At 44.2% G+C, this 25,674-nt stretch overlaps 1 protein-coding gene across 1 annotated transcript in view; it reads right to left on the bottom strand.

Moving 5' to 3' along the window:
* TMED10 (transmembrane p24 trafficking protein 10) overlaps positions 1–12,304 on the bottom strand; it is a 43,686-nt gene extending 31,382 nt beyond the window's left edge. Inside the window, exon 1 of the mRNA XM_023184273.3 lies at positions 12,013–12,304. Within this exon, the coding sequence (XP_023040041.2) occupies positions 12,013–12,237 (225 nt within the window). The 5' untranslated portion in view covers positions 12,238–12,304. The remainder of the gene's footprint in view (positions 1–12,012) is intronic.
* Between the last annotated feature and the right edge of the window lie 13,370 nt (positions 12,305–25,674).

Raw genomic sequence — 25,674 nt, 5'->3', positions numbered from 1 at the left:
TTTTTTTTTTTTTCTGAGATGGAGTCTCGCTCTGTCGCCCAGGCTGGAGTGAACTGGACGATCTTGGCTCACTGCAAGCTCTGCCTCCTGGGTTCACACCATTCTCCTGCCTCAGCCTCCCGAGTAGCTGGACTACAGGCACCAGCCACCACGCCCAGCTAATTTTTTGTATTTTTAGTAGAGACGGGGTTTCACATTGTTAGCCAGGATGGTCTCCATCTCCTGACCTCGTGATCTGCCTGCCTCAGCCTCCCAAAGTGCTGGGATTACAGGCATGAGCCACCGTGCCCGGCCCATTAACCATATTTTCTAACCTAACAGTACTAATGGATGGCAAACTAGATAAATTATGCTATGTTCACTAAATCCAGGGATGATTAGGGCCCAAATGGCTATTGCATGGAAACAGAGAGAAAGGGGTAGTCAAGTACACTCTCAAGGAAGCAGCAGCAAGATTTAGAAAATGAAAGGATACAAAATGCCTAACAAAACAGATGTTTGATCCTTTTAGCTGATAAAAAGAGACAGTAAGGAATCCAAGATGATGCCAGCTTTTCCTGTACGTGGTTTTTAATTTAATAAGGAATAAACTACATGAAGAATCCAACATTAGATATGGGGGAAAAAGAGGATTGAGGCGGCATATATAATTATCTCTACTCTTCACTTCATAAAAATTCACAAGTGAACAGTGAGCCAAAGGGTCTATTCCCCTAAGATATAAAAAAGCAGAAAAAACACCAACTCATTAAAGATGCTATGGTTTTAGACAGAAAAATAGTATCAGAAACACTTTTTCTTTTTTTTCAGACAGTCTCGCTCTGTTACCCAGGCTGGAGCGCAGTGGTGTGATCTTGGCTCACCACAACCCCCGCCTCCCAGGTTCAAGCGATTTTCCTGCCTCAACCTCCCGAGTAGCTGGGAATACAGGCGTATGCCACCATGCATGGCTAATTTTTGTATTTTTAGTAGATACAGGGTTCCACCATGTTGGCCAGGCTGGTCTTGAACTCCTGATCTCGTGATCCTCCCGCCTCAGCCTCTCAAAGTGTTGGGATTACCGGTGTGAGCCACCGCGTCCAGCTTCAGAAACACTTTCAAAAGGGACCACTGTATCTCAAAAACGAAAAACATAAACTCGGATGGCTTAGGTGCTATATTTAATGGGCATAAAATGAATTTAAGCTATCTTTTAAATAAAAGCATGTACAAAGTCTATCAAGTATATTCCTGAAATAAAAGGATCACATCTAGATTTTACCCAGAACAAAGTCAAACTCAGCCCACAAGCAGCACTTGGCAACACTAAATTCTTTCAAATTTCTAGTACAGTTCACTGATAGTATAACATAGTACATAAGTATTGCTTAAGCTAAAATATGATCAAGGAGGCTGGGAGGCTTTTTCTAGAAGTGCTGAAAACCAGAAATAGCAAATTTCCAGGCACTGGCATGATAATGGATAGATGCTCTCTTCCTGCTTCTATCAGCATTTGCTACATCAACTTAACTTAACACAGGCAATACGTCATGCTTGACTTGGGGGAGGAGTAGGGGGGAGGAGAAAAGGGGAGAAAGAGAGGGAGGAAAGGAAGGGAATGAGAACGAAAGACCAGTTGCTGCCCTAACAATACTACTGCGGGGGTGAAGCCAGATCAAATGTTTTTTTTCATACTGTTCCAAAGTTATTTACGGTAAAAACTCCAGCGTGACCCTTTTATTATGGGCACAAACAAAGCCTTGTTCTTTCTTAACAACTAGTTCCTTGATTTCCCACATTTTATGTTGAACAATGAGGTTGGGAGCACAGGATAAAGCAGATGACATCAACCTCCCTCAAGTCGGAGACTTGTTTGGGAGCCCAAGTTCGGGTCTGTGGCCAGCTGGCTGATTTCACAGAGGGCTCTACTGTCCAGGCTGCCAGGCTGTGTATGCGTATGGGGGCAATGGCTTAGGATCAAACTACCAGTCAGCAATTCATACAAGAAACAGCATAGAAGTCACTGCATCCCTACTAGGTTACCTTTACATATTTGTTCCACTTTCCTAGAAACCAGACTCAGTCTTCAGAAGTCAGCATAAAGATATGGTATAGGAATTCCAAACTGGAAGCAGCCCCCTTCTCTAGATCAGTTCAAAACAGAGAAGGCTATAGACAACTGTTTACTGAATAAGAGAGATTTAAATGAAGTAATGTATCCTTTAACTTTTATGGAGAAGGAAGCACAAGGTCAAGCTATAATTAAAAGCTAGGAACTTTGTATGTAGTACAAAAAGAAATTCGATTTATATTATTAAATGTTAATGTACCAATTAGCCTTCTGTACTGCACCATCTATTTATTGACCTGTTTCTAACCCAGTGGACAACAGTCACATTAAATTCACACTGAAAGGGCCATATTTTTCCCTACAGAAAAAGTCTGGTGTAAGTAAGGGTTCATGGATCGTTATTGATATAAAGGATGTTTCATTTTGATGACAGAGCAACATGCATCCTATTCCTTTTTTTTTTTTTTTTTTTTGAGACAGAGTCTCACTCTATCGCCCAGGCTGGAAGTGCAGTGGCATGATCTCAGCTCACTGCAACCTCCGCCTCCCAAGTACAAGCGATTCTCCTGCTTCAGCCTCCTGAGTAGCTGGGACTACAGGTGCACACCACCACGCCTGGCTAATTTTTGTATTTTTAGTAGAGACAGAGTTTTACCCTGTTGGCCAGGATGGTCTCATTCTCCCACCCTCGTGATCCACCCACCTCAGCTTCCCAAAGTGCTAGAATTACAGGCGTGAGCCACCGCACCCAGCCGAAGCATCCTACTGTCTCTCCTTGTCAGCACAGTACAGACCTCAGTACAAATACCAGTAATAAAAAAGCTGAAATACAGTAATTCCAAACAAAATAATCTGAAAACTATAGCATATATACCATCTTTTCCTTCCTTCCTCCCTCCCCTGCCTCTTCTCCCCTCTGCCTCTCTCTCTTTCTCCTCCGCACCCCCCCCCCCACCACCGCCCTTCTCTACTCCCTCCTCCCTCTCCTCTCTCTCATCATGCCTGGCCTGTAGTATCTTTTCATACAGATTTTGGTGAGGGAAAAAAGAAGTTATAAGCCAATAGTTTCCCAACTGCTGAGTTACTTCTTCATAATTTTTAGGCTTGAGTTGTGGTAGGCCTATGACTCAAGGCTGAACTCTTTAAGGGATCTGTTTGGCTTTCTTATCTATAAACTAGTTGGGAGGGACTGAAATCATAACTGGGTATAAGATCCAAATTTTCAGCCAGGTGCAGGGGTTCACGCTTATAATCTCAGCGCTTTGGGAGGTAGAGGTGGGAGGATAACTTGAGGCCAGGAGTTTGAGGTTGCAGCGAGCTATGATCGTGCCACTGCACTCCAGCCAGAGCAAAATAATAATAAAAATATTACCCAAATTTTTGAGTCCCTACAACAGGCTTTTATTATGGACCTGAAGTAATGGGGGAAACTTCTACATTCACTGTAAATGATGAGTTGATACTTCCTGCCTCAATTATGTGCAGCAAAGTCTTTATACCTGACACAAGTTAGCTTGATTTAGCCTCACTTTGTGAAATGAGTAGGAAAGTACGGAATAGACTCAGTTTGGAAATCTTAACACAAAATGCATCTCAACATAGGCCTGAAGTAGAAATCTTTGCAGGAGAGGACCACCCATCACTTCAATCCATTTCTCTCTCTCTGTTCAGAAACGCCTCCCCTGACCACTCAAACACCCTTTAACCCATCAGTCCACCCCCTGCTCCCTAGTGCCTGAACTTTCATTATAGTGCTCATCACTACCTGAAATTCTATTTTTTTAACTTGTTTTTTGTCTTTGTTCCCCAAGAGAGCTCAAGGACCTTGCCCCCTGTTTATCCCCATATTCTCAGCCAGGTCTGACATATACTAAATATTAAATAAATATTTGTTGAATGAATGAAAGAATCATAAACTACTCATAATTCCTCTCATTAAAAATACTCCATATCTAGTTATTTCAATGATATATAGCATGAGGGGCTCTGAGGAGCAATTCAATTTTCATTCAATACAGAAGAAAGAATCTATGGAGCGCCATAATGGGCCCTGCACAATAAAAACCTCACCCATCTCAATCAGTCCTAACAAGTTTATGAGCTCTATGATTCCCGTATTACAGAAACAGGACAAGAGAAGAAGGGCTAAGTAATCACTGCAAGACCCACATACCCTTTAAGTGGTGGAGCTGCTGGGATCTGAACCAAATCTATCTTACTTCAGATCTAGTCTCTTAGTCTCTACTATACCACAAGGCTTCTCAAGAAGACTAAGATGTTTAACTCAGTTATACAACAATGTGTATGTTAAACTAAAGACACAAAGATGAGTAAGACATTAAACAGTTCACAAGATAAACACTACACTATGTGAAAAGTGCCATGTAAAACAGGATGTAATGGTACATATACTACAGTATCTTTTCACACAGCTTTTGGTGAGGGGAAAAAAAGTTATAAGCCAATGGGGCACATAGGGGACACAGAAAGTCAAAGACTGATCCAGGTTAAGAGAACATTATATTCAAAGAACTGTAAGGTGTTCAGTATAGCTAGAGTCAGAGTGGGAGGAAGGAAATAAAGAGAATGGAAGAGGGAAAGATGAGAGATGAGGCAAGGACAGTGCTTGTTCATCTGTTCACTAATTCCTTAGGATGAAGTCCTACTATATGCCAGGCCTTATATTAGACAAGCATTGCAATGATGAATGAAACCTAATCTCTGTTCAAGCAGCTTATAGTTTATCCCAGGACATGGGCAAATACACAACTGTAACACAGAGTGGTACATGATAACATAGGTACATTCACTGGATACTAAGATTTTCCTAGATAGAAAGAAGGTGAATCAGACAGATTAACCAAGGCACTACATTCACAGAGACGCTTATAAGAAAGACTGCCTTAAGCCGGGCACAGTGGCTCACGCCTGTAATCACAGCACTTTGGGAGGCAGGCGGATCACCTGAAGTCAGGAGTTTGACACCAGTCTGGCCAACATTGTCAAACCCCGTCTCTACTAAAAATACTAAAATTAGCCAGGAGTAGTGGTATGCACCTGTAATGCCAGCTACTTGGGAGGCTGAGGCAGGAGAATTGCTTGAACCTGGGAGGCAGAGGTTGCAATGAGCCAAGATCATACCATTGCACTCCGGCCTGGGCAAAGAGTGCAACTCCATCTCCAAAAAGAGACTGCCTCATTCAGCACAACCACCAAATGCTAAGCTCAGCTGGCCAGGTTCTGCACCAGTCTCCAGTTCTTATCCTACCTCAAATTAAACCACAGCTGCCTAAACCAAGGGTGGAAAAGTGACCAAAGACAAAACAATCCATTGGCTGACCTGAGACCTCGAATGTGGCCTAGCATATGAAAAGGAGCTCTGGCACTCAGGAGTTGCACTTCAGGAGCTAAAATGATGCAAAGAGAGAATCCCTGAAGCAGTCATCAAAATATAAGAAAAAATGGCAGCCAGACGCAGTGGCTCACGCCTGTAATCCCAGCACTTTGGGAGGCTGAGGTGGGAGGATCACGAATTCAGGAGATTGAGACCATCCTGGCTAACATGGTGAAACCCCGTCTCTACTAAAAATACAAAAAATTAGCCAGGCGTGGTGGCGGGTGCCTATAGTCCCAGCTACTCGGGAGGCTGAGGCAGGAGAATGATGTGAACCTGGGAGGCGGAGCTTGCAGTGATCACGCCACTGCACTCCAGCCTGGGTGACAGAGCGAGACTCTGTCTCAAAAAAAAAAAAAAAAAAAAAAAGAAAAAGAAAAAGTGGAACTAAGTGAACGGACACTATGAAAAAGACTGAAAGCTGCTATGGGCTGAATCTGCTCACAAATGTGTTCTGTGGCTTGCATGGTATATTACATTTTCAAACATGACACCTAGTTTGTGGTCTCCAAATACCAATCCCCGCAAAAAGGAACCAGAATTCCTCAGAGAAACAGTTGTTCTGAGGTCAGGGGATAGACATATACAAAATAAGCCTAGAATACTTTGTCGTGCCAGAAAACAAGGATGCTCTCAAAACCTAACAGGATTACGTCGAAAAAATACAGGAGCCAACATGAAGGAACCAAAGGGACAAACTGGGCATAAAGAATGGAAACAACTGCCTAAAACACAATGAATGACTCTAAAAGTTGCAACAAACAATTAAAAAGAGTTCAGTAAAATACTTTAAAAAAAACCAAAAACTCTTGGACAACACTGAAAATGACAAGGGCAACAATCTCTTACTCTGACAATTATCAATTAGAATAAATTCTGCATTTATCTCACCAACATGAATGATAAATTTTAGGGTAATCAGATGATATTAATTCCTTAAGAATAATTTCAGCTAATAAATATGGAAGGAGTAACAGAATTAGAAAATCATCATTTCACAACCTTAATGAAATAATAAATTCACACAGTAGTCATCAGCAGATTCCCAAGTGAAAGGTCAGTGGGAAACTTTACAATGAATGCTTCAGGCTATTACCAGAGAGAAAAATGCCTCCCCCACACAAAGATGTCCACATCCTAACCCCTAGAACCCATGAATGTGTTATCTTACATGGCAAAAGGGATTGTGTAGATATGATTAAATCAGATTAAGGGTCTTGAGGTGAAGAAGATTAATACAAGGGTCCTTATAAGAGAACAAGGGAGGCAGGTGAATAAGAGAATGAGATGAGATGATTATAGCCGGGGAGGGAGGGAGGAAGAGAGGGAGAAGGGGTGGTGAGGAACAAAGCAGAGGATGGAAAAGGGAAAGAGAGGGAGAAAGTTAAAGATACTATGCTACTGGCTTAATTTTTTATTTTTATTTTTTTTGAGACAGAGTATGGCTCTGTCACCCAGGCTGGAGTGCTGTGGCACGATCTCGGCTCACTACAATCTCTGCCTCCCAGGTTCAAGCGATTCTCCTGCCTCAGTCTCCTGAGTAGCTGGGATTACAGGTGTGCACCACCATGATCAGCTAATTTTTGTATGTTTGGTGAAGACAGGGTTTCACCCCACGTTGGCCAGGCTGGTCTCAAACTCCTACCCTTCAGTGACTCGCCTGCCTTGGCCTCCCAAAGTGTTGGGATTATAGGCGAGAGCCACCGTGCCCAGCCTGGTTTTAAAGATGGAGCAAGGAGATATGAACCAAAGAATACAAGCGGCCTCTAGAAGCTAGAAAGGGCAAGAAAACTGATCCCCACCCCACTGTGAAAGTCTTCAGAAGAAACATGGCTCTGCCAAAACCTTGATTTTAGGACTTCTGACCTTCAGAATGATTAAGACAAATCCCTGATGTTTTAGGCCATAAATCTGTGGTAATTTGTTACAGCACCAGGACACTAAGACACACCTTAATCCACTTATCAATCGTAGCAGCTGCAATCAGGGGCACAAAAAGTACTGTGTGTTCCTGCAGTGACACTCTTGACAAAAAGATAAACCTGAATCTGGTTACATCTTTTTTTTTTTTTTTTTTTTAAACACTAAGTTCTGGGGTGGGGGTACATGTGCAGAACGTGCAGGTTTGTTACATAGGTATACATGTGCCATGGTGGTTTGCTGTACCTCTGGTTACATCTTTACAGCTGATTCCTTTTACAAAAAGTACGGGGAAGGACCGGTTAAAAGACACCTCCAGGAAGCAAAGAGACAACTCCAAAAAGCTGTACGTTCTTTTAAAAGCAATTGACTCCAACAATTCAATTGCAAGCATAAGAAAGGAGATGAGAGGAAGAGGAGATTGCTCTAGATTAGACACTTGGAAGAGACAAATTAACTTTCAAAAGATATTTTTGAGACAAGTGGGATCATACTATATGGACTGGGTATTAAGGATATTAAGGAATCATTGTTCTTGGTTTTTTTTTTTTTTTTTTTTTAAGACACAGTCTCACTCTGTAGCCCAGGTAGGAGTGTAGTGGCACAATCTTGGCTCACTGCAACCTCCGCCTCCCAGGTTCAAGAAATTCTCCTGCCTCAGCCTCAAGCAGCTGGGATTACAGATGTGTGCCATCACACCCAGCTAATTTTTTATTTTTAGTAGAGATGGGGTGTCACTGTGTTGGTCAGGCTGGTCTCGAACCCCTGACCTCGTGATTCGACCGCCTCGGCCCCCCAAAGTGCTGGGATCACAGGCATGAGCCACCACGCCTGGCCATCATTGTTCATTTTGTGAGGTGTGATTAGCCACATAACACTGTGGTTTATATTTTTAAAGAGATGCATGCTGAATTAGGCAGGATGGAAATACATGACATCTGGGATTTACTTTAATATAATTTAGCATGAAATGATATGATGGAAGCAGTTAAGATGACATGTGTGGAAAGATCCTGATAATTGCTGAATCTAAGTAAAGGGTAGAAAGGTGAACTCACTATACTATTCTCTATAACACTGAAAACAAATCAATGCCGAAACCAATCTGAACTGGCTGGTGAATTTTTTTTATTTTTAGGGGGCCAAACTATTTTACTGAGGGAAATGGAGTGGCAAAGCAGTGGTGAGAACAAAGATCCATGGCCCTCAGGTGAGCCAGGAGCACCCAGGCTCTACAGTGCTGAAACCTGGTTGGTGAAATTTAAAAGTCAGGAGCTTTCACATCAAAATCTGGTGTTCCTATTTCATATGAAAAATCAGATGTGGGCTGGGTGCAATGGCTCACGCCTGTAATCCTAGCACTTTGGAAGGCTGTGGTGGGTGGATTACTTGAACCCAGGAGTTCAAGACCAGCCTGGGTAACATGGTGAAACTCCATTTCTGCAAAAAAATAATGAAAACTAGCTGGGCATGGTGGCATGTGCCTGTAATCCCAGTTACTTAGGAGGCTGAGGTAGGAGGATCACCTGGGCCCTGGGGAGGTCGAGGCTGCAGTGAGCCTGTGATGGTGCCACTGCACTCCAGTCTGCGAGGCGGAATGAGAAGGGAGGTGAAGGGAGGTGAAGGGAGGGGAGGGGAGCGGAGAGGAGGAGAGGGGAGGAGAAGGGAGGAGAAGAAAGAAGAAAAGAGAAAAGAACAGAAGAGAAGCGAAGTGAAGCGAATCACATGTGGGCCGAAGAATCACATGTGGCAAAAGGGCCTACACGTTTGCATGGCAAGCCTCATCAAGAACTGAGTATTGGTCACCCCTAATTAATAACAGTTTCCACTACGTCCAATTATTCTCCCATTTATCATCACTGTTGTTTTTTTTTAATGCCTGGTCCAATTTATTCAATTATATTACCTATTTGGCAATTGGGTTTAGGACCCTTGTAGTTCCATTAAGCTAGTTAGTAGCAAAAGAACAGAGCAGACACAGGAGAGCAACTGAGTGATGGTAAAATGCTAGGGTGTATGCACAAAGTCCTGCTGGGTTTTGTTTTGAGACGAAGTCTTGTTCTGTTGCCCAGGCTGGAGTGCAGTGGCACAGTCTCAGCTTATTGCAGCCACTGCCTCCCAGGTTCCAGTGATTATCCTGCCTCAGCCTCCCGGGTAGCTGGGATTACAGGCACATGCCACCATGCCCAGCTAATTTTTGTATATTTAGTAGAGACTGGGTTTTACCATGTTGGCCAGGCTGGTCTTGAACTCCTGACCTCAGGTGATCCACCTGCCTCGGCCTCCCAAAGTGTTAGGGTTACAGGCAGGAGCCACCAAGCCCGGCCTAAAGTCCTGCTGTTGAGGTCCCTTCAGCAGCCCTAGATTCAATGTAATTCCCGTAAGTCCATGCTAAACTACATTTCCTGTTATTTATAGAGTACTTACTAGAAGCAAGGTAATATGCCTGGCATTCTTGAAAAGATGAACCTGAAAATAGTTCCCACCCTGAGGATACTAACAGTCTAATAAGTAGGTCAAGGCATAAACAAAAGCAGTTCAAAAAATAGGTGAGTTCAGGGTACTGTTCAGGGTGGCTCCATGTAGAATGCAGTGGGAACTGACCACACCTATAGCTCAGAAACAGATCATGAAGAGCACAACAAAGCATGCTGAGAAATTTAAACTATCAATAAGCAATACTGAGCCACTGAAGGGCTTTAAAATATAAGAACAAATCAGACAGCAACAGTGGAGATGAGAGCAAGGTCTCTTTCATCGCTGAAATTCCCTGAGTCCATGAACATCCTCTGAAGAGTTGGAAGCATGATCTCCCACCCCGGAAACACTATATCTAAGCTTCTAAAATCATGCCATCACTATTTTCCTGGGTAGAGAGAAGTTTGGTACCCAAAGAGAATAATAAAAGGATGGGTCACAGATTAATTGCCCTGAAAATAGTTTATCTCTTCCAAATAAAGTAGAAATAAATTACACGTATTACCACACTACTGGGTTCCACTACTTTAACATAAGTTATGGTCTTATTATATCTGAAACTCTATTAAAAAGTAAAAACGAGGCCGCCGGGTGCGGTGGCTCAAGGCTGTAATCCCAGCACTTTTGGAGGCCGAGGCGGGCGGATCACGATCGTGGTCAAGAGATGGAGACCATCCTGGCCAACATGGTGAAACGTCATCTCTAATCAAAATACAAAAATTAGCTGGGTGTGGTGGCGGGTGCCTGTAGTCCTAGCTACTCGGAAAGCTGAGGCAGGAGAATCGCTTGAACCCGGGAGGTAGAGGCTGCAGTGAGCTGAGATCCTGCCACTGCACTCCAGCCTGGACGACGGAGCGAGACTCCGTCTCAAAAAAAAAAAAAGTAAAAATGTTTCTTACTATTTGGTATAAGAAAAGCAAGCCTCATTGTGTCACAAAGAAATAAAAAAAGACACTTTGCTTATTGTGAATGAATAAAATTACCTAAAATACAACCAAATACTGACAGATATCAAATTATATTAATGTCTCAAAGACCAGGCCAGGCTACTCTTAGCTACAGAATGGGACCAAACTAGTATTATGGTAGTAGTTGTCACCATCCAAGAGCATAGTTGGTATTTACATAAAAGTAGCCAAGTCCAGATTCTGGCATACCAAAGAAAAAGGACTAGAAACTGAGACCATTTTGTAACCAATAATAGACTTTAATCAATTACAGAAATTACAAATTTAAAACAAGGAAGGAATAAGGTTGCAGCGCTTTCCCCTCAACATACTTAACTACCAAACTAAGTAAGAATCTATTCCAACACAAGGACAGAAAACCAAACACCGCATGTTCTCACTCATAGGTGGGAACTGAACAATGAGAACACTTGGACACAGGACGGGGAACATCACACACCGGGACCTGTCGTGGGGTGGGGGGATGGGGGAGGGATAACATTAGGAGAAATACCTAATGTAAATGACGAGTTAATGGGTGCAGCACACCAACATGGCACATGTATACATATGTAACAAACCTGCACGTTGTGCACATGTACCCTAGAACTTAAAGTATAATAATAATTTTTTAAAAAAAGAATCTATTCCATCTGTGACACTAGTTTATTCTACCTTTGAGTCTCAGTTTCCTCATTTGTAAAATGGGGCTAACAGTACCTATCTACTTCATAGGATAGTGCATGAACCAAATGGTAATATATGCAAAGTAGCACAGTAACTGACACAGCAGATGCTCAATAACATTCTATTAATCACAGTTAGCTTTGTCTCCATTACTTTCCTGCAGGTATCGCGGTATCTTATGATGCCAATTTCCATAAATATTCAACATCCCAACACTTATCTGGAGAACCAAGTTACGGTTCAAGGTATCTGAGACCAAAACTGGTATAGGACGTTGACAACAACCGCTCCAGCTCAGGTGTCACCACATCCGCCAAAGCCTCGCCAGCCCTTCTTGGGGTTCCCAGGCGTTGGTGCCCCGCCCCGCGAAAGGCAACCAGCGGGGTGAGGGGGCGGGCTCCACCACACGTCCTTTGCGCTCCCGAGAGGCGAGAACAACTCACGGGCCTCCGCCCGCCCGACTCCCCCGAACCCGGGCCTCCCCTCGCCTAAGCCTGCCGTCTTCCCTCCCGGCCCCACGTCGCCCAGTGCCGCACCTTGAGGTGGCTGCGCAGGCCGCCAGCGCCCCCAGACTGGTCGGAGATCTCGTACGCGCCAGTCACTAGCAGGTCCTTGTGGATCTCCTCACGGAGGCACTTGCGAGAGTTAATGGGCAGATGGAAGGAGATGGTGAGGACCAAGCTGGGGCAGAGCAGGAACAAAAGCAGCAACGCCAACGGACAAGGGCCACGCCGGGCTGGTGGGCCAGACAAACCAGACATGGTGCTGGAGACTCGTTCACTACCCAAGGCCTCTACCGCGCCGGAACCGGGAGGACCCACGTGACTCACCTCTGACCTACTGATGCCGTCCGCGCCATTTTGGAGTCTGGCAAATAGAGAAAGACTCTATAGCGAATCTTTTGAAAAGGGAAGAAAGGATGGGTACCATGTCAAAACCGCAAATTTAAGTGGTTAAAGAAGATTTAATAGAATACTGTTGCAAAAGTTTTATTTTCGTTGAACTTAGTGACTACTGAGTCGGCCATGGCAAGTATGGGCAGCCCTGGAAGTAATTCTCCTTTAACTTCCGAAAGATGTACCCACGAATTTAAAGGCGAGCGACACCATAGCAACCAAGCCCCAATAGGAAACAGCCACAAGGCCCTTTGCTGGGCCCGCCCACCGGCCTCCTGGGCGCGCGGGCGGGAATAAGGCCGAGTCTCCGAGACTGATGCGGGTTGCAGGCACTCTTGGCGCCTTTGACACCTGGATGACACTTGGGGTGTTGAGACACTAGAGAGGAAGATTTCGAGGAAAGCTTTCAACTTGGCTATTAGCGAGTGTGGACCAGTACCTTAGAGAAGAAGTTGTAGAGGTTACCTGATGAATGTGTGCCGGGCAGACATCCAGTTCATGTCCCAGAGCAGGGTATTTGGGCTGGAGTAACTGGCTAACTGAATGTACATGGTGTTATTATTATTATTATTATTATTATTTTAAGCAAACATTGAGTGTCTTCTAAGCTATATTCAAAACAAATTTGAATTTGGTATTTAAATCGAATAAAACAACATGTTTTAGTCCAGTCTCAGATGAACATAGTTAAGGGTTTAGCAGATAAGCATTGTCAGGGAAAGTGAATATGTGTGTATTTTAAGTTCACAAACACTTTAGGGATCAAATTAACTATTAATATTTGCAAATAGACAAGCAAATTGACCCGGTAATAATTCATGCATTCTTTCAATGGAGTACCTACTGTGTGCCAGACACTATACTATGCATGTATGTCAACACGTTTATTGATTTAACAAACTATTACTGAGATGCTATCAAATATTCAGAGCTGAAGAATATATGAAAATAAACAGCCGGGCACAGTGGCTCATACCTGTAATCCCAGCACTTTGGGAGGCCTTGTGACTTTGGATCACAAGGTCAGGAGTTCAAGACCAGCCAGGCCAAGATGGTGAAACCCCATCTCTACTAAAAATACAAAAAAATTAGCCGGGCATGGTGGCAGGTGCCTGTAATCCCAGCCACTTGGGAGGCTGAGGCAGAGAATTGCTTGAACCCGGGAGGCGGAGGTTACAGTGAGCCGAGATGGCGCCACTGCACTCCAGCCTGGGCGACGGAGCGAGACTTGTCTCAAAAAAGAAGGAAAGAAAGAAAATGGAATTGCTTCTTGGCCTTTTGGCTAAGATCAAGTGTAGAAAATAAACGTGGAAGACACAGTAGCCCATGTTGGGAATCATTACCTACTTTGATTAACGTTTATTGAGCATCTTCAGAAATATCCAGAAGATGGACTGTCTGCCCTTAGTAATGTACACGATTGGTGTTTGTTTTTTTTTTTAAACTTAGTCCATTTAGTTATTTTCCTAGAAACAAAATCCCACAAACAAAACAAGAACAAACAAAGGAGCTGTAAAGCATTTACAGTTTTGACAAATGCCATGCAATACTTATTTTATGAGGTATCCACTTAGGAACATTTCATTTGATTGTTGTATCACTGATCTAAGATAAGATTGCTAGTCCACACAGTGCATCCTGATAATCTGCATTGGCCTTTTCCCTGCCAATGCAGGGAATCAGTTTAAGCAGTTATCTAATTCATTGTCTACTTGCATTCCTGAGGCTCTGCTGACCAATAGCAAGAGATCTGCAACCCATGAAAAAGCTGTGTATGTGTTTTCTTTAAATTTCCATCTTACATTTACATAATAGATAATGCAGTTTAAAATATTTTCACATATCATAATGGTATCCTTTGACATTTTCAAAAACCCTGTGAAATAGTCTGGACAATTTGTTCATTTTACAGATGAGGAAACTGAGATTCTGAGAGGCCAAAGAATTATACTGTTAAAGAAAAAATACTTCATGACGTTTGTTAAAGAACTGTAAAGCAGGCCAGACGCGGTGGCTCACGCCTGTAGTCCTAGCACTTTGGGAGGCCAAGGCGGGCAGATCACTTGAGGTCAGGAGTTCAAAACCAGCCAACATGATGAAATCTTGTCTCTACTAAAAATACAAAAAATTACCCTGATGTGGTGGTGGATGCCTGTAATCCCAGCTACTTGGGAGGCTGAGACAGGAGAATTGTTTGAGCCCAAGAGGCAGAGGTTGCAGTGAGCCAAGATTACACCATTGCCCTCCAGCCTGGATGACAGAGCGAGACTCCTTCTCAAAAAAAAAAAAAAAAAAAAGTAGAGCAAACCTTTATTCAAGGGGGACTGCCAAGATAGGTAATACAGGCACCTACGACAATAGGATTTTGTAGCAGGAGGGAGAGATCTGGCTCAATTCCAAATGCAAGGAAAAGTAGGGATTTACAGCCAAGAATCAGGGTCAGTGGATGGAAAATTACTAAAAGGAAATATTGGGAGTAAGGGGAGATTCTGGCTAAACTAACTTAGCAGGATTCTTCCTAAAATTGGACAATGCAGAGTCATGGAAGTCCAAAAGTCAGAGCCTAGTTGAGAAGGCAGATCAGAACAGCCTGAGTAGAGTTTGGTCAAGGAGGGAATCTTTGTCAGTACCCCAAACCCAATGAGCTTAAAAGTGACAAAAGCTGTCTGTGGGCCTGAGCTGTCCTCAGGAAGATGCTATTATTCCTTATTTTATAGATGAAGAAACTCAGATGCAGAGCAGTTACTTTTCTGTGTCACAGCTCTCAAGTCCTTTCTTTTCTTTTTTGAGATGGAGTGTGGCTCTGTTGCCCAGGCTAGAGTGTGGTGGTGTGATCTTGGCTCACCACAACCTATGCCTCCTGGGTTCAAGTGATTCTCCTGCCTCAGCCTCCTGAGTAGCTGGGATTACAGGTGTGCACCACCATGACCAGCTAATTTTTGTACTTTTAGAAGAGACAGGTTTTCACCATGTTGGTCAGGCTGGTCTTGAACTCCTGGCCTTGCGATCTGCCCGTCTCAGCCCCCAAAGTGCTAGGATTACAGGTGTGAGCCACTGTGCCCAGCTTCCAGGCCTTTCTTGTCCTGTAGTCTCACTTATCCCCATCCCCTAACACCTCCTGTCTTTCTTCCCTCCTTTATAGTTTTCCCCTTAGCACTCATTACTATCAAAGAAAGCATACATTTTACTTATTAATTGTGTTTATTAGTCTGTCTCCCTAACTAGAAGGTCTGTTTTGTGAGGGCCGGGATTTTTGTCTATTTTTTTCACTGTTTTATCTTCCGAACCTAAAACAGTGCCTAGCACTTAGGTACAATAAATAATGGTGCAATGAATTTAAGACTGATACCTTAGAAAGCCCAACAGCAAATTTCTCCCATTATTCTTTAGCTGTTTTCACATAAATTTGTTTAATCCGTAATGTATCTAAAGTGTAGGTACAGTTTCAGTGTCACCAACAACATGTGTATCTTTTCTTAAAAAAAATTGGAAAATATATGCTTGTTTCTATGTAAGGACACAGAAACAAACAAACAAACAAACAAAAACACAATTCTCCACTGTATGCTGTGGAACGGAACGGAGACTTAAACCTACACCTGTGTTAAAGAAGTTACCGGCCCGGCATGGTGGCTCATGCCTGTAATCCCAGCACTTTGGGAGGCTAAGGCAGGTGGATCCCGAGGTCAGGAAATCGAGACCATCCTGGCCAACACGGTGAAACCCCGTCTCTACTGAAATACAAAAAATTAGCCCGGCGTGGTGACACATGCCTGTAGTTTTAGCTACTCGGGAGGCTAAGGCAGGGGAATTGCTTGAACCTGGGAGGCGGAGGTTGCAATGTGCCGAGATTGCACCACGGCACTCCAGCCTGGCGACAGGGCGAGACTCTGTTTCAAGAAAAAAAAACAAAAAACAAAAAAAAAGAAGTTACCATTGCGCCAGACGCTGTGGCTCATGCCTGTAATCCCAACATTTTGGGAGGCTGAGGCAGGCAATTCACATGAGGTCAGGAGTTCGAGACCAGCCTGGCCAACGTGGTGAAACCCCATCTCAACTAGAAATACAAAAATTGGCCGGGTGTGGTGGCTCACACCTGTAATCCCAGCCATTCAGGAGGTTGTGGCACGAGATTTGCTTGAACCCAGGAGGCAGAGGTCACAGTGAGATGAGATTGCGCCACTGCACTCCAGCCTGGGGGACAGAGCAAGAATCCACAAAAAAAAAAAAAAAAAAAAAGACACCGTTTTACATCTGCATGGTAGAAAGGCCTCATTTGGATTGGAGAGCAAATGGAAAGTGTCCCATAACTACAGTAAATGCTTCTCTCTGGCCAGCAGTCCTCTGCCATCCTGTCATCCTGAAGCTTCCCCAGCCAAATCCACCTAAGATTCCTGAGCCACTGGAGCCTCTGGAGGTGAAGAAATATCATGAAGACACCCTCTGCCAGTCTATCCCTAAGCCATATGTTTCTCAACTTTTCCTTTGTGTAAGAGGGGGCATGTTTAAAACACACCTCACCCCAGATGGTGAATCAGAAGCTCTTACTAAAAATTTGCATTTGGGCTGGGTGCAGTGGCTCACGCTTATAATCCCAGCACTTTGGGAGGCTGAGGCAAGCAGACTGCTTGAGTCCGGGAGTTCCAGACCAGCCTGGGTGACATGGCAAAACCCTATCTCTACAAGAAATACCAATAATCAGCCGGACATAGTGGTGTATGCCTGTAGTCCCAGCTACTCTGGAGGCTGAAGTGGAAGGATTGCTTAAGCCTCAGAGGCAGAGGTTGCAGTGAACTGAGATCACACCACTGCACTCCAGCCTGGGTGACAGAGTGGGACCATGTCTAAAAAAAAAAAGAGAGAGAGAGAGAGAAAAAAATCTGCATTTGTAACAAGCTTGCTGAGTGATTCTGTGGTTGGGAGTGCTTGGACCCTTTCCTGACACCTCCTTGCACCAGCCTAATCCTCCAGTGTGGCTTGAGACTCCTCAGCTCCATGCAAAAGCCATCAAGGATTCCTGACTTGGTTGTTCCCGCCTACTCATGTATATAACCCCACATGGAGTATGTGTTTACATAGCTAAGACAAGATGGGTTCTGTGAGGACATAAAAGACCACTTTGGAGAGCAATTTGGCAATATTTGCCACATGCCATACTCTTTGACCCAGAGAGTGATTCCAAGGGCCTCCTTAGTGGGTCTTCTAAATGTTAGAGTCCCTCAGGACCTGGTCCTGGAAACTTGCTCTGCATTCCAGGTGATGTCATCCAATTCCATGGCTTTATTTTTATATATTTAATTTATTTTTATTTTTTTGAGACAGAGTTTCACTCTTGTTGCCCAGGTTGGAGTGCCGTGGTGCAATCTCAGCTCACCGCAACCTCCGCCTCCAGGGTTCAAGCGATTCTCCTGCCTTTGTCTCCTGAATAGCTGGGATTACAAACATGCACCACCACATCTGGCTAATTTTGTATTTCTGGTAGAGACGGGGTTTCTCCATGTTGGTCAGGCTGGTCTCGAATTCCCGACCTCAGGTGATCCACCCACCTCGGCCTCCCAAAGTGCTGGGATCATAGGTGTGAGCCACCACGCTCGGCCATATATATATATATATATATTTTTTTTTTTTATATGGAACCTCGCTGTGTCCTCCAGGCTGGAGTGCAGTGGCACAATCTCGGCTCTCTGCAACCTCTGCCTCGTGGATTCAAGCAATTCTCCTGTCTCAGCCTCCCGAGTAGCTGGGACTTGGGACTATAGGCCCACGACACCACGCCCAGCTAATTTTTGTATTTTTAATAGAGATGATGTTTCACCATATTGGTCAGGCTGGTCTTGAACTCCTGACCTCAGGTGATCCACCTTCCTTGGCCTCCCAAAGTGCTAGGATTACAGGCATGAGCCACCGCCCCCAACCCAATTCCATGACTTTAAATGTATCTGTAGACTGATAATTCCCAAAAGCTCTCCTTCTCAGATGTTTTCTCATAGACTCTGCTGATTGCTCCTCATCATTTAGGACCCAGCTGAATGTCACCACCCCACATAAGAACCGATAATTCTCCTGACCTCTCCCATAAGCTCCAGAGTCTATATCGAGCTCCCTACTTGACATCTCCACTTGAATGACTAATAGGCAATTCATACTTAACTCTTGATTTCCCTTCTCCCCTCTTCCCCTGTCCCGCTCCGAAATCTGCTTCTTCTGCATCTCAGTAAATGGCACCACCTTCTGCCTAGTCAATGACACCATTCCTGTTTCCTCTTTAACTAACCTTCTCCCCAGACAGAGTCAGTTCATCAACAAGTCCCATCAGTTCTGGATTGGGTCCTAAAATATATGCAGGTCAGTTTCTACGTCTCTGTAAGCTAGGGGTCCATAAACTGCTGCCTAGCTAGGCAGGCCAAATCTGGCATGCAACCTCCTGTTTTTCTATTGTGCAAGAGCTAAGAATGGCCTTTACATTTTTTGAGGGCTGTTAAAAAAAAAAAAAAAAAGGAGGAGGAGAAAGAAGAGAAGAATGTGCGATAGAGAGCTCAAATGACCTGCAAGCCTGAAATATTTGCTATCTGACCTTTTACAGAAAAAGTTTATTTCTGTCAGTTAAGCAAACAAGACAACAGTCTCCTTAATGGTTATCTCTGCTTTTATTATTGCCTGACAATAATCATACTCATTGATGTACCCAGATTTTTTTTTTCTTTTTTTTCTCTGATTTTTTTTTTGTAAGTAAAGCAGATCAACTAGATTAAAATCCAGACACCTAGTCACAGCCTGAAGGCTGAAGGCCACTGTGCTCTGGCTCATGCCTGCCTCTCTGTGCTCATTCTACCCATTAATGTCTCACCTGGCCTTGCAAACAGTTTAAGCTCCTACATGCATCAGAGTCTTGGACCTTGCTGCCTACCTGGAGCCCTCCTTCTCAGCTGTTGTCTCATAGACTCTGCTGACTGCTCCTCATAATTTAGGACCCAACTGAATGTCACCACCCCACATAAGTAACCCTGCCCTTGGGTTATTTTCTATCACATTATCTGGTTTTATTATCTTTATTTTTTCTCTCTCTTTTTTTTTTTTTTGAGATGGAGTCTCCCTCTGTTGTCCAAGCTAGAGTGTAGTGGCACAATCTCAACTCACTGCAACCTCTGCCTCCTGGGTTCTAATGATTCTTGTGCCACAACCTCCCAAGTAGCTGGGACTACAGGCACGTGCTACTGTGCCTGGATAATTTTTGTATTTTTAGTAGAGATGGGCTTTCACCATGTTGGCCAAGCTGGTCTTGAACTCCTGACCTCAAGTGATCTGCCTGCCTTGGCCTCCCAAAGTGCAGGAATTATGGGTGTGAGCCACCACACCTGGCTCTTTTTATTTTTTTTTAGAGACAGGGTCTTGCTCTGTAACCCAGGCTGGAGTGCAGTGGCGCTGCCATCATAGCTCAGTGCTGCCTCCATCTCCCTGGCTCAAGCGATTCTTCCACCTCAGCCTCCCCAGTACTGGGGACTACAGGCACACGCCACAATACCTGGCTAATTTTTTTTTTAGTAGAGATGAGGTCTCACTATGTTGCCCAGGGTGGTCTCAGACTCCTGAGCTCCAGCAATCCTCTAGCCTCTGCCTCCCAAATTGCTGGGATTACGGGTGTAAGCCCCTGCACCTGGCACTGGTTTTATTATCTACGTGGCTCTTGTCACTGTTTGAAAGTATCTTGTATATATCTTTTCTGTTTATTATCACCCAACCCCACTGGAATTTAAGCTCAGAAGAGCAAAGGCTTTGATTTTTGCCTGATGTTTCCCTGAGATCAGGCACAATATCCTGTTTGTAGTCGGTGCTCAACAAATACTTACTGAATAAATGAAACACAACATAATGTAAAGCTCCTAGCACGAGATGAACATAGAGCAGTTGCTCCATAAAAACAAGTTCCTCTATCTAGTAGGTACAATATTTTAATTGCCATTTTTTATATGGAGAAGCTGAGATCCAAAGCTGCTTGGTGACTTGTCTCAAGTCATACAATGAGTCAGTGTTAGAGCCGAAAATAGAAATGAGAGTTCCTAACTGCAGTCCAGTTTTTGTCATTACATTTGATAAAACTTGGTATTTATCATTTAGTTTCCACTCTACTAAGAAGTTTTAAATTCTTGGGCAGTCTTTCTCTACTTTCACTTAGAGGCCTAGTATAAGATCCACTAGCCTCTCCCAACTCATTTTGCTTGAAAAAACAAGATTTTATTGGTCGGGCGTGGTGGCTCATGCCTGTAATCCCAGCACTTTGGGAGGCATGTGGATCATGTGAGGTCAGGAGTTCGAGACTAGCCTGGCCAACATGGTGAAACCTCATCTCTACTAAAAATACAAAAAAGTAGTCAGATGTGATGGTGGGAGCCTGTAATCTCAGGTACTTGGGAGACTGAGGCAGGAGAATCGCTTGAACCCGGGAGGTGGAGGCTGCAGTGAGCCAAGATTGAGCCATTGCACTTCAGCCTGGGCAACAAGAGTGAAACCTGAAACTCTGTCTCAAAAACAAAAAAGAAAAAAGAAAAGAAAAAACAAGATTTATTTTCTTTTCCAGATTCCCGTGGTATGGTGCTACATTTTTATCTTCCTAGGTGGGAAACAAGAATCCCGGTGGTATACACATGATTTTTCTCCCAAGTTTCTGGCTCATAACTCCCATAGCCCTTGTTACAGTTTTTGTTGTAAAGTTGGGTGTGTTAGTCCTCAGAGGCAGGCCTCAGGTAACAGAATCTTGCTGACCTTCTTCTGCTCTCCTTTCACCTGCCCCAAGGCAGGACTCTAATTTTCCCCCACCTTTCTGATTGTGGGTCCTAAGACCTTCCCCAGAGAGGGTCCTTCCCTGTTCCCTGGGGGAAGGAATGCTGACATCACAAAGTTTCCGTAAAAGCCCAAGAGGACTGGTTTTGGGAGCTTCCAGATAACTGAACACGTGGAGGCTCCTAGAAGGTGGAGCACCCAGGGAGGGCGTGGAAGCTTCCTGCTCCTTCCCCTCTCTCTACCTCTCCCTACACATCTCTTGTCTGTATCCTTTGTAATATCCTTTATAATAAGCCAAAAAACGTGTTTCCCTGAGTTCTATGAGGCTCTGTGGCAAATTAATCAAACTCAAAGAGGGAGTTGTGGGAACCCTATTTAAAGCCCATTGGTTAGAAGTTCCGAAAGCCTGGACTTTGGTCTGGTTGGGGGCGGAGTTGGGGGAAGACTTGGGGACAGAGCCCTCATCCTGTAGGATCTGATGCTACCTCCAGGTAGATGGTGTTGCAGTTGAATCAGAGGATGCCCTGCTGCTTGGTATGTGAGGAAAAACTTCCACACATTTGAACTCAAAAGTCTTCTTCTGGGCTGGGCACAGTGGCTCACGCCTGTAATCCTAGCACTTTGGAAGTTTGAGATGGGCAGATCACTTGAGGTCAGGAGTTCGAGACCAGCCTGGCCAACATGGCGAAACCGCTTCTCTACTAAAAATACAAAAATTAGCCGGGCATGGTGGTGGGTGCCTGTAATCCCAGCTACTCAGGAGGCTGAGGCAGGTTAATTGCTTTAACCTAGGAGGCAGAGGTTGCAGTGAGCCAAGATCATACCACTGTACTCCAGCAAAAAAAAAAAAAAAGTCTTTTTATGTGTTGATTGTTATGTTCCTGTGAGAGGAGAGGAAAAACAGTTTGAAAAAGTTTTTTCACAACAACCCCCACCAGTTTCTCGTCACAGTTAATGCCCTTTATCAATGTTTTCTACAGGATATTGTTGAGATAAACAATTAGAACCCTGTCTTAGATGCTATTATATAACCTGTAAGTCCGATTGCCAGGACCAAAGTTCTTCTAGTGATTGATATAAGTGGGCTGGATTTAACAACAACAACAAAATTTATTAGAAAGAATTTTAGAGATGATGCAAGCAAAATATATAAGATGTGTCTCGAAAGAACAAGTTCAGAAAATGTAAGAACCGTTACATGAACCATCACCACTACTCCTATGTTTTGAAAATAAACCAAAGTTGAAAAGAATAGGACTAAAAGAAGAGAGACATCTCCTCTGCCCCATAATTACTTGCTTATGAAGAGCTTTGGCCCCAAGTCCTGGTGCAGAGAGAAGTCCTAGAGGCCAGGAAGATGGTATCCCAAGGAAGAATGAGAGAAAAAGAAATCCACTGAACTAGTTTGAGTGGAGGAACCAGGAGACAAAAAGAAATATAGAATTGTAAAGATGAGACTCTATGGGAGAAAGAGGTGGGGTAGGGGAGGATCAATGGGAACTGAGGGGCCCCGGTTTACCTTATGTCTGTAGACCTACAAAGGAAGGGGAAAAACTATTGAGAAAGAAAGAAATGGGGAAGTTGCTCAGAGCTTTGAGAAATAGCTCCAGAGTTGAGGCCACCAAAGGAGGATTAATGGAGAGTCAAAATGCATCCATCTCCAAACACTAGCTACATTCAGCACCTGGACACAGCTGTGCCTGAAGCCTGAGTATGTGCAGATTCTCAGAGGGCTTGGGATTACTTCAAAAGGGTTCTGAAACCTTAAAGCTCTGTGGCCTAGAGTGGAGAACTACACTGTTATAGATCTTTATTCCTGGTTCTGAGAAAGTTTTGGTTTTCCTCTCCAGGCCATTAAGTGGTCAGTATCTGGCATCTACCATTACCAGTTGGCTCTGAAATCTGCCAAAACTCATTATCCTTCAACAAAAGCTCCATCCTGTGAGAGAGATGGACCAAATAGATGGAAAAAGAGTACCAGCTGCAGGCCTCTTGATATTGCCTGTATGATTGCATTCTTTTTTTTTTTTTAAAATGAAATTTTGCTCTTGTTGCCTAGGCTGAAGTGCAATGGCGCAATCTCGCCTCACTGCGACTTCTGCCTCCCTGGTTCAAGTGATTCTCCTGCCTCAGCCTCCTGAGTAGCTAGGATTACAGGTGCCCACAACCACGCCCGGCTAATTTTTCGTATATTTAGAGATGGGGTTTCACCATGTTGGCCAGGCAGGTCTCGAACTCATGACATCAGGTGATCCACCCACCTTAGCCCCCTGAAGTGCTGGGATTACAGGCGTGAGCCACCGTGCCTGGCCTCTATTCTTTTTATTATCTACTGGAATGAATAGTCTCTGAGTATCACCTGAGCAGTTTTTAAAAACTACCAACTTACCAACTTAGATGAATGAAAACAAAACATCTGGGTATGGCACATGGAAATAGTATGTTCCAGTGGTTCCCTAACTTTGCTGCACATTGGAAGTCACCTGGGGATCTTTAGAAACTACTGATGCCGGCTGGGTGCAGTGGCTCACGCCTATAATCCCAGCACTTTGGGAGGCCAAGGCAGGTGGATCATCTGAGGTCAGGAGTTCCAGACCAGCCTGGCCAACAAGGCGAAACCCTATCTGTACTGAAAATACAAAAATTAGTCAGGTGTGGTGGCATGCACCTGTGACCCTAGCTACTTGGGAGGCTGAGGCAGGAGAATCGCTTGAACCAGAAGGCGAAGGTTGCAGTGAACCGAGATTGCGCCACCTCACTCCAGCCTGGGCGACAAAGCGAGGCCTTGTCTCAAAACAACAACAACAACAACAGAAAATACCAATGCCTATCTCCCACTCCCGGACATTCTGATGTAATTGATGTGGGATGTAACCTGGGCATCAGTATTTTTTTGAAAACTCCCCTGTGATTCAATGTACATCCATAGTTGAAAACCAATGATCCAAAGTAATGCTTGCCCACTCCTATCTCCGCACCTAACCTTTCAATGCCTTTCATGTAGCATGCTCTCAATAAATATTGCTCAGTTTGATTTACATTTCTGTTTCCCTTACTGAAGCACTGCCACCCTTTCACTTAGAACACTATGTGAATTTATCCTCTGGTAAGTAGAGTACCTGCAATACCAGCTTGAGGACAAGGTTCATTCCTCTGCTGGCCACGTGCTACCAGCTCAAGTTTTAGCACAAAGGGAGGAATGGGAAGCTAGGAGGACTTCAGAAGAGGAGGAAGCTCTCTGCACAGGCACGTGGGGGAGACTTTTTTCTTCTCCCTTGCAGAAAGTCATTGTGGCACATGGACAAAGGAAGTATTAATAACCTTTCTAAAGACGCACTTCTCCAACATTTGGTGTTTCAAAACCGCAACCAGTGCTGTCAGTTCTACAGATGGCCAACTTCTGCATTTTGGATGAAGGCTTCCAAAGATAGCTCAGCTTGTATCCCTAAAGCAGAAGACACAACTACGGGGAAGAGGATCATCTTCATTTCTAAGCCAGAGGTCAAAAGCCACTACCCACATGTTGGTCAGAGACAAGAAGACTGACCACCAAGCAAAGTCATTAGAGGCAACCAGCTTTTTCTGGAGTAAAATTAAAGTAACATTATTACATCATTATCAAAACCAGACCTTAATGATACAGACTGGGCATCATGAGAGTGTGCTCTGGACAGAGGCTTTGCCTTTGTCACCCACTTGCTGGATGACCTTGGGCTGATAGTTACCCTTTCTAGGTGTTGACTTCCTGCTTTGTAAAATGTGAAGCCAGAAACTGAGAACAGAGCCTTTGACTTCTTCCAAATCTGCATCCAAAGAGAAGTGAAGAAGTATCAAGTTCACAAGGACAACAATTACTACATCACTAACAGTTGTGCTTCACCATCCTCCTTCAGGATCTGGGGTCCCAGCCAGGGATTTGCCAAGCATAGCTCAAGTGTCTGCAGGCTCTGACCTCCATCGGGCAGAGTCTAGTTGCAAAGACCTCCCCAGAGCAGCTTTTGGGACCAGGATGAAAGACAATGTTCGTTTCCTCCCAAAGTGCTGGTTGCTGTAACAAATGAAAACAGACTGGGTAGCTGAAAACAATAGAAAATATTTTCTTTCACAGATCTGGAAGCCAGAAGTCTGAAATCAAGGTGTTGGCAGGGATGCGATCCCTCTGAAGGCTCTAAGGGAGAATCCTTCCTTGCCTCTTCCATGGTTCCAGGCATTCCTTGGCTTTTGGTTGCATCATTACAATCTCTGCTTCTGTCTTCACATGGCCTTCTCTCTTCTCTCTGTGTTTCTTCTCTCTGTCTCATAAGGACACTTTTCACTGGACTTAGGACCCATCCAGAGAATCCAGGATGATCTCAAGATCCTTAACTTAGTTACCTCTGCAAAGCCTCTTTTGCCAAATAAGGTTACCTTCACAGGTTCCAGAAATTAGGACTTCAACATGTCTTTGGGGGGTTAGGGGGGGGGGGGGGCGGGCACACAATTCAACCCAATCAGCCTCCAGATGAAAAGGTGTAGAAGAATATA

This window comes from Piliocolobus tephrosceles, chromosome 6 (assembly GCF_002776525.5).
Source record: "Piliocolobus tephrosceles isolate RC106 chromosome 6, ASM277652v3, whole genome shotgun sequence".
Classification (NCBI taxonomy): Eukaryota; Metazoa; Chordata; class Mammalia; order Primates; family Cercopithecidae; genus Piliocolobus; species Piliocolobus tephrosceles.
The sequence above is the reverse complement of the archived record's forward strand: the minus strand, read 5'-3'. Positions and strand labels throughout refer to the sequence as shown.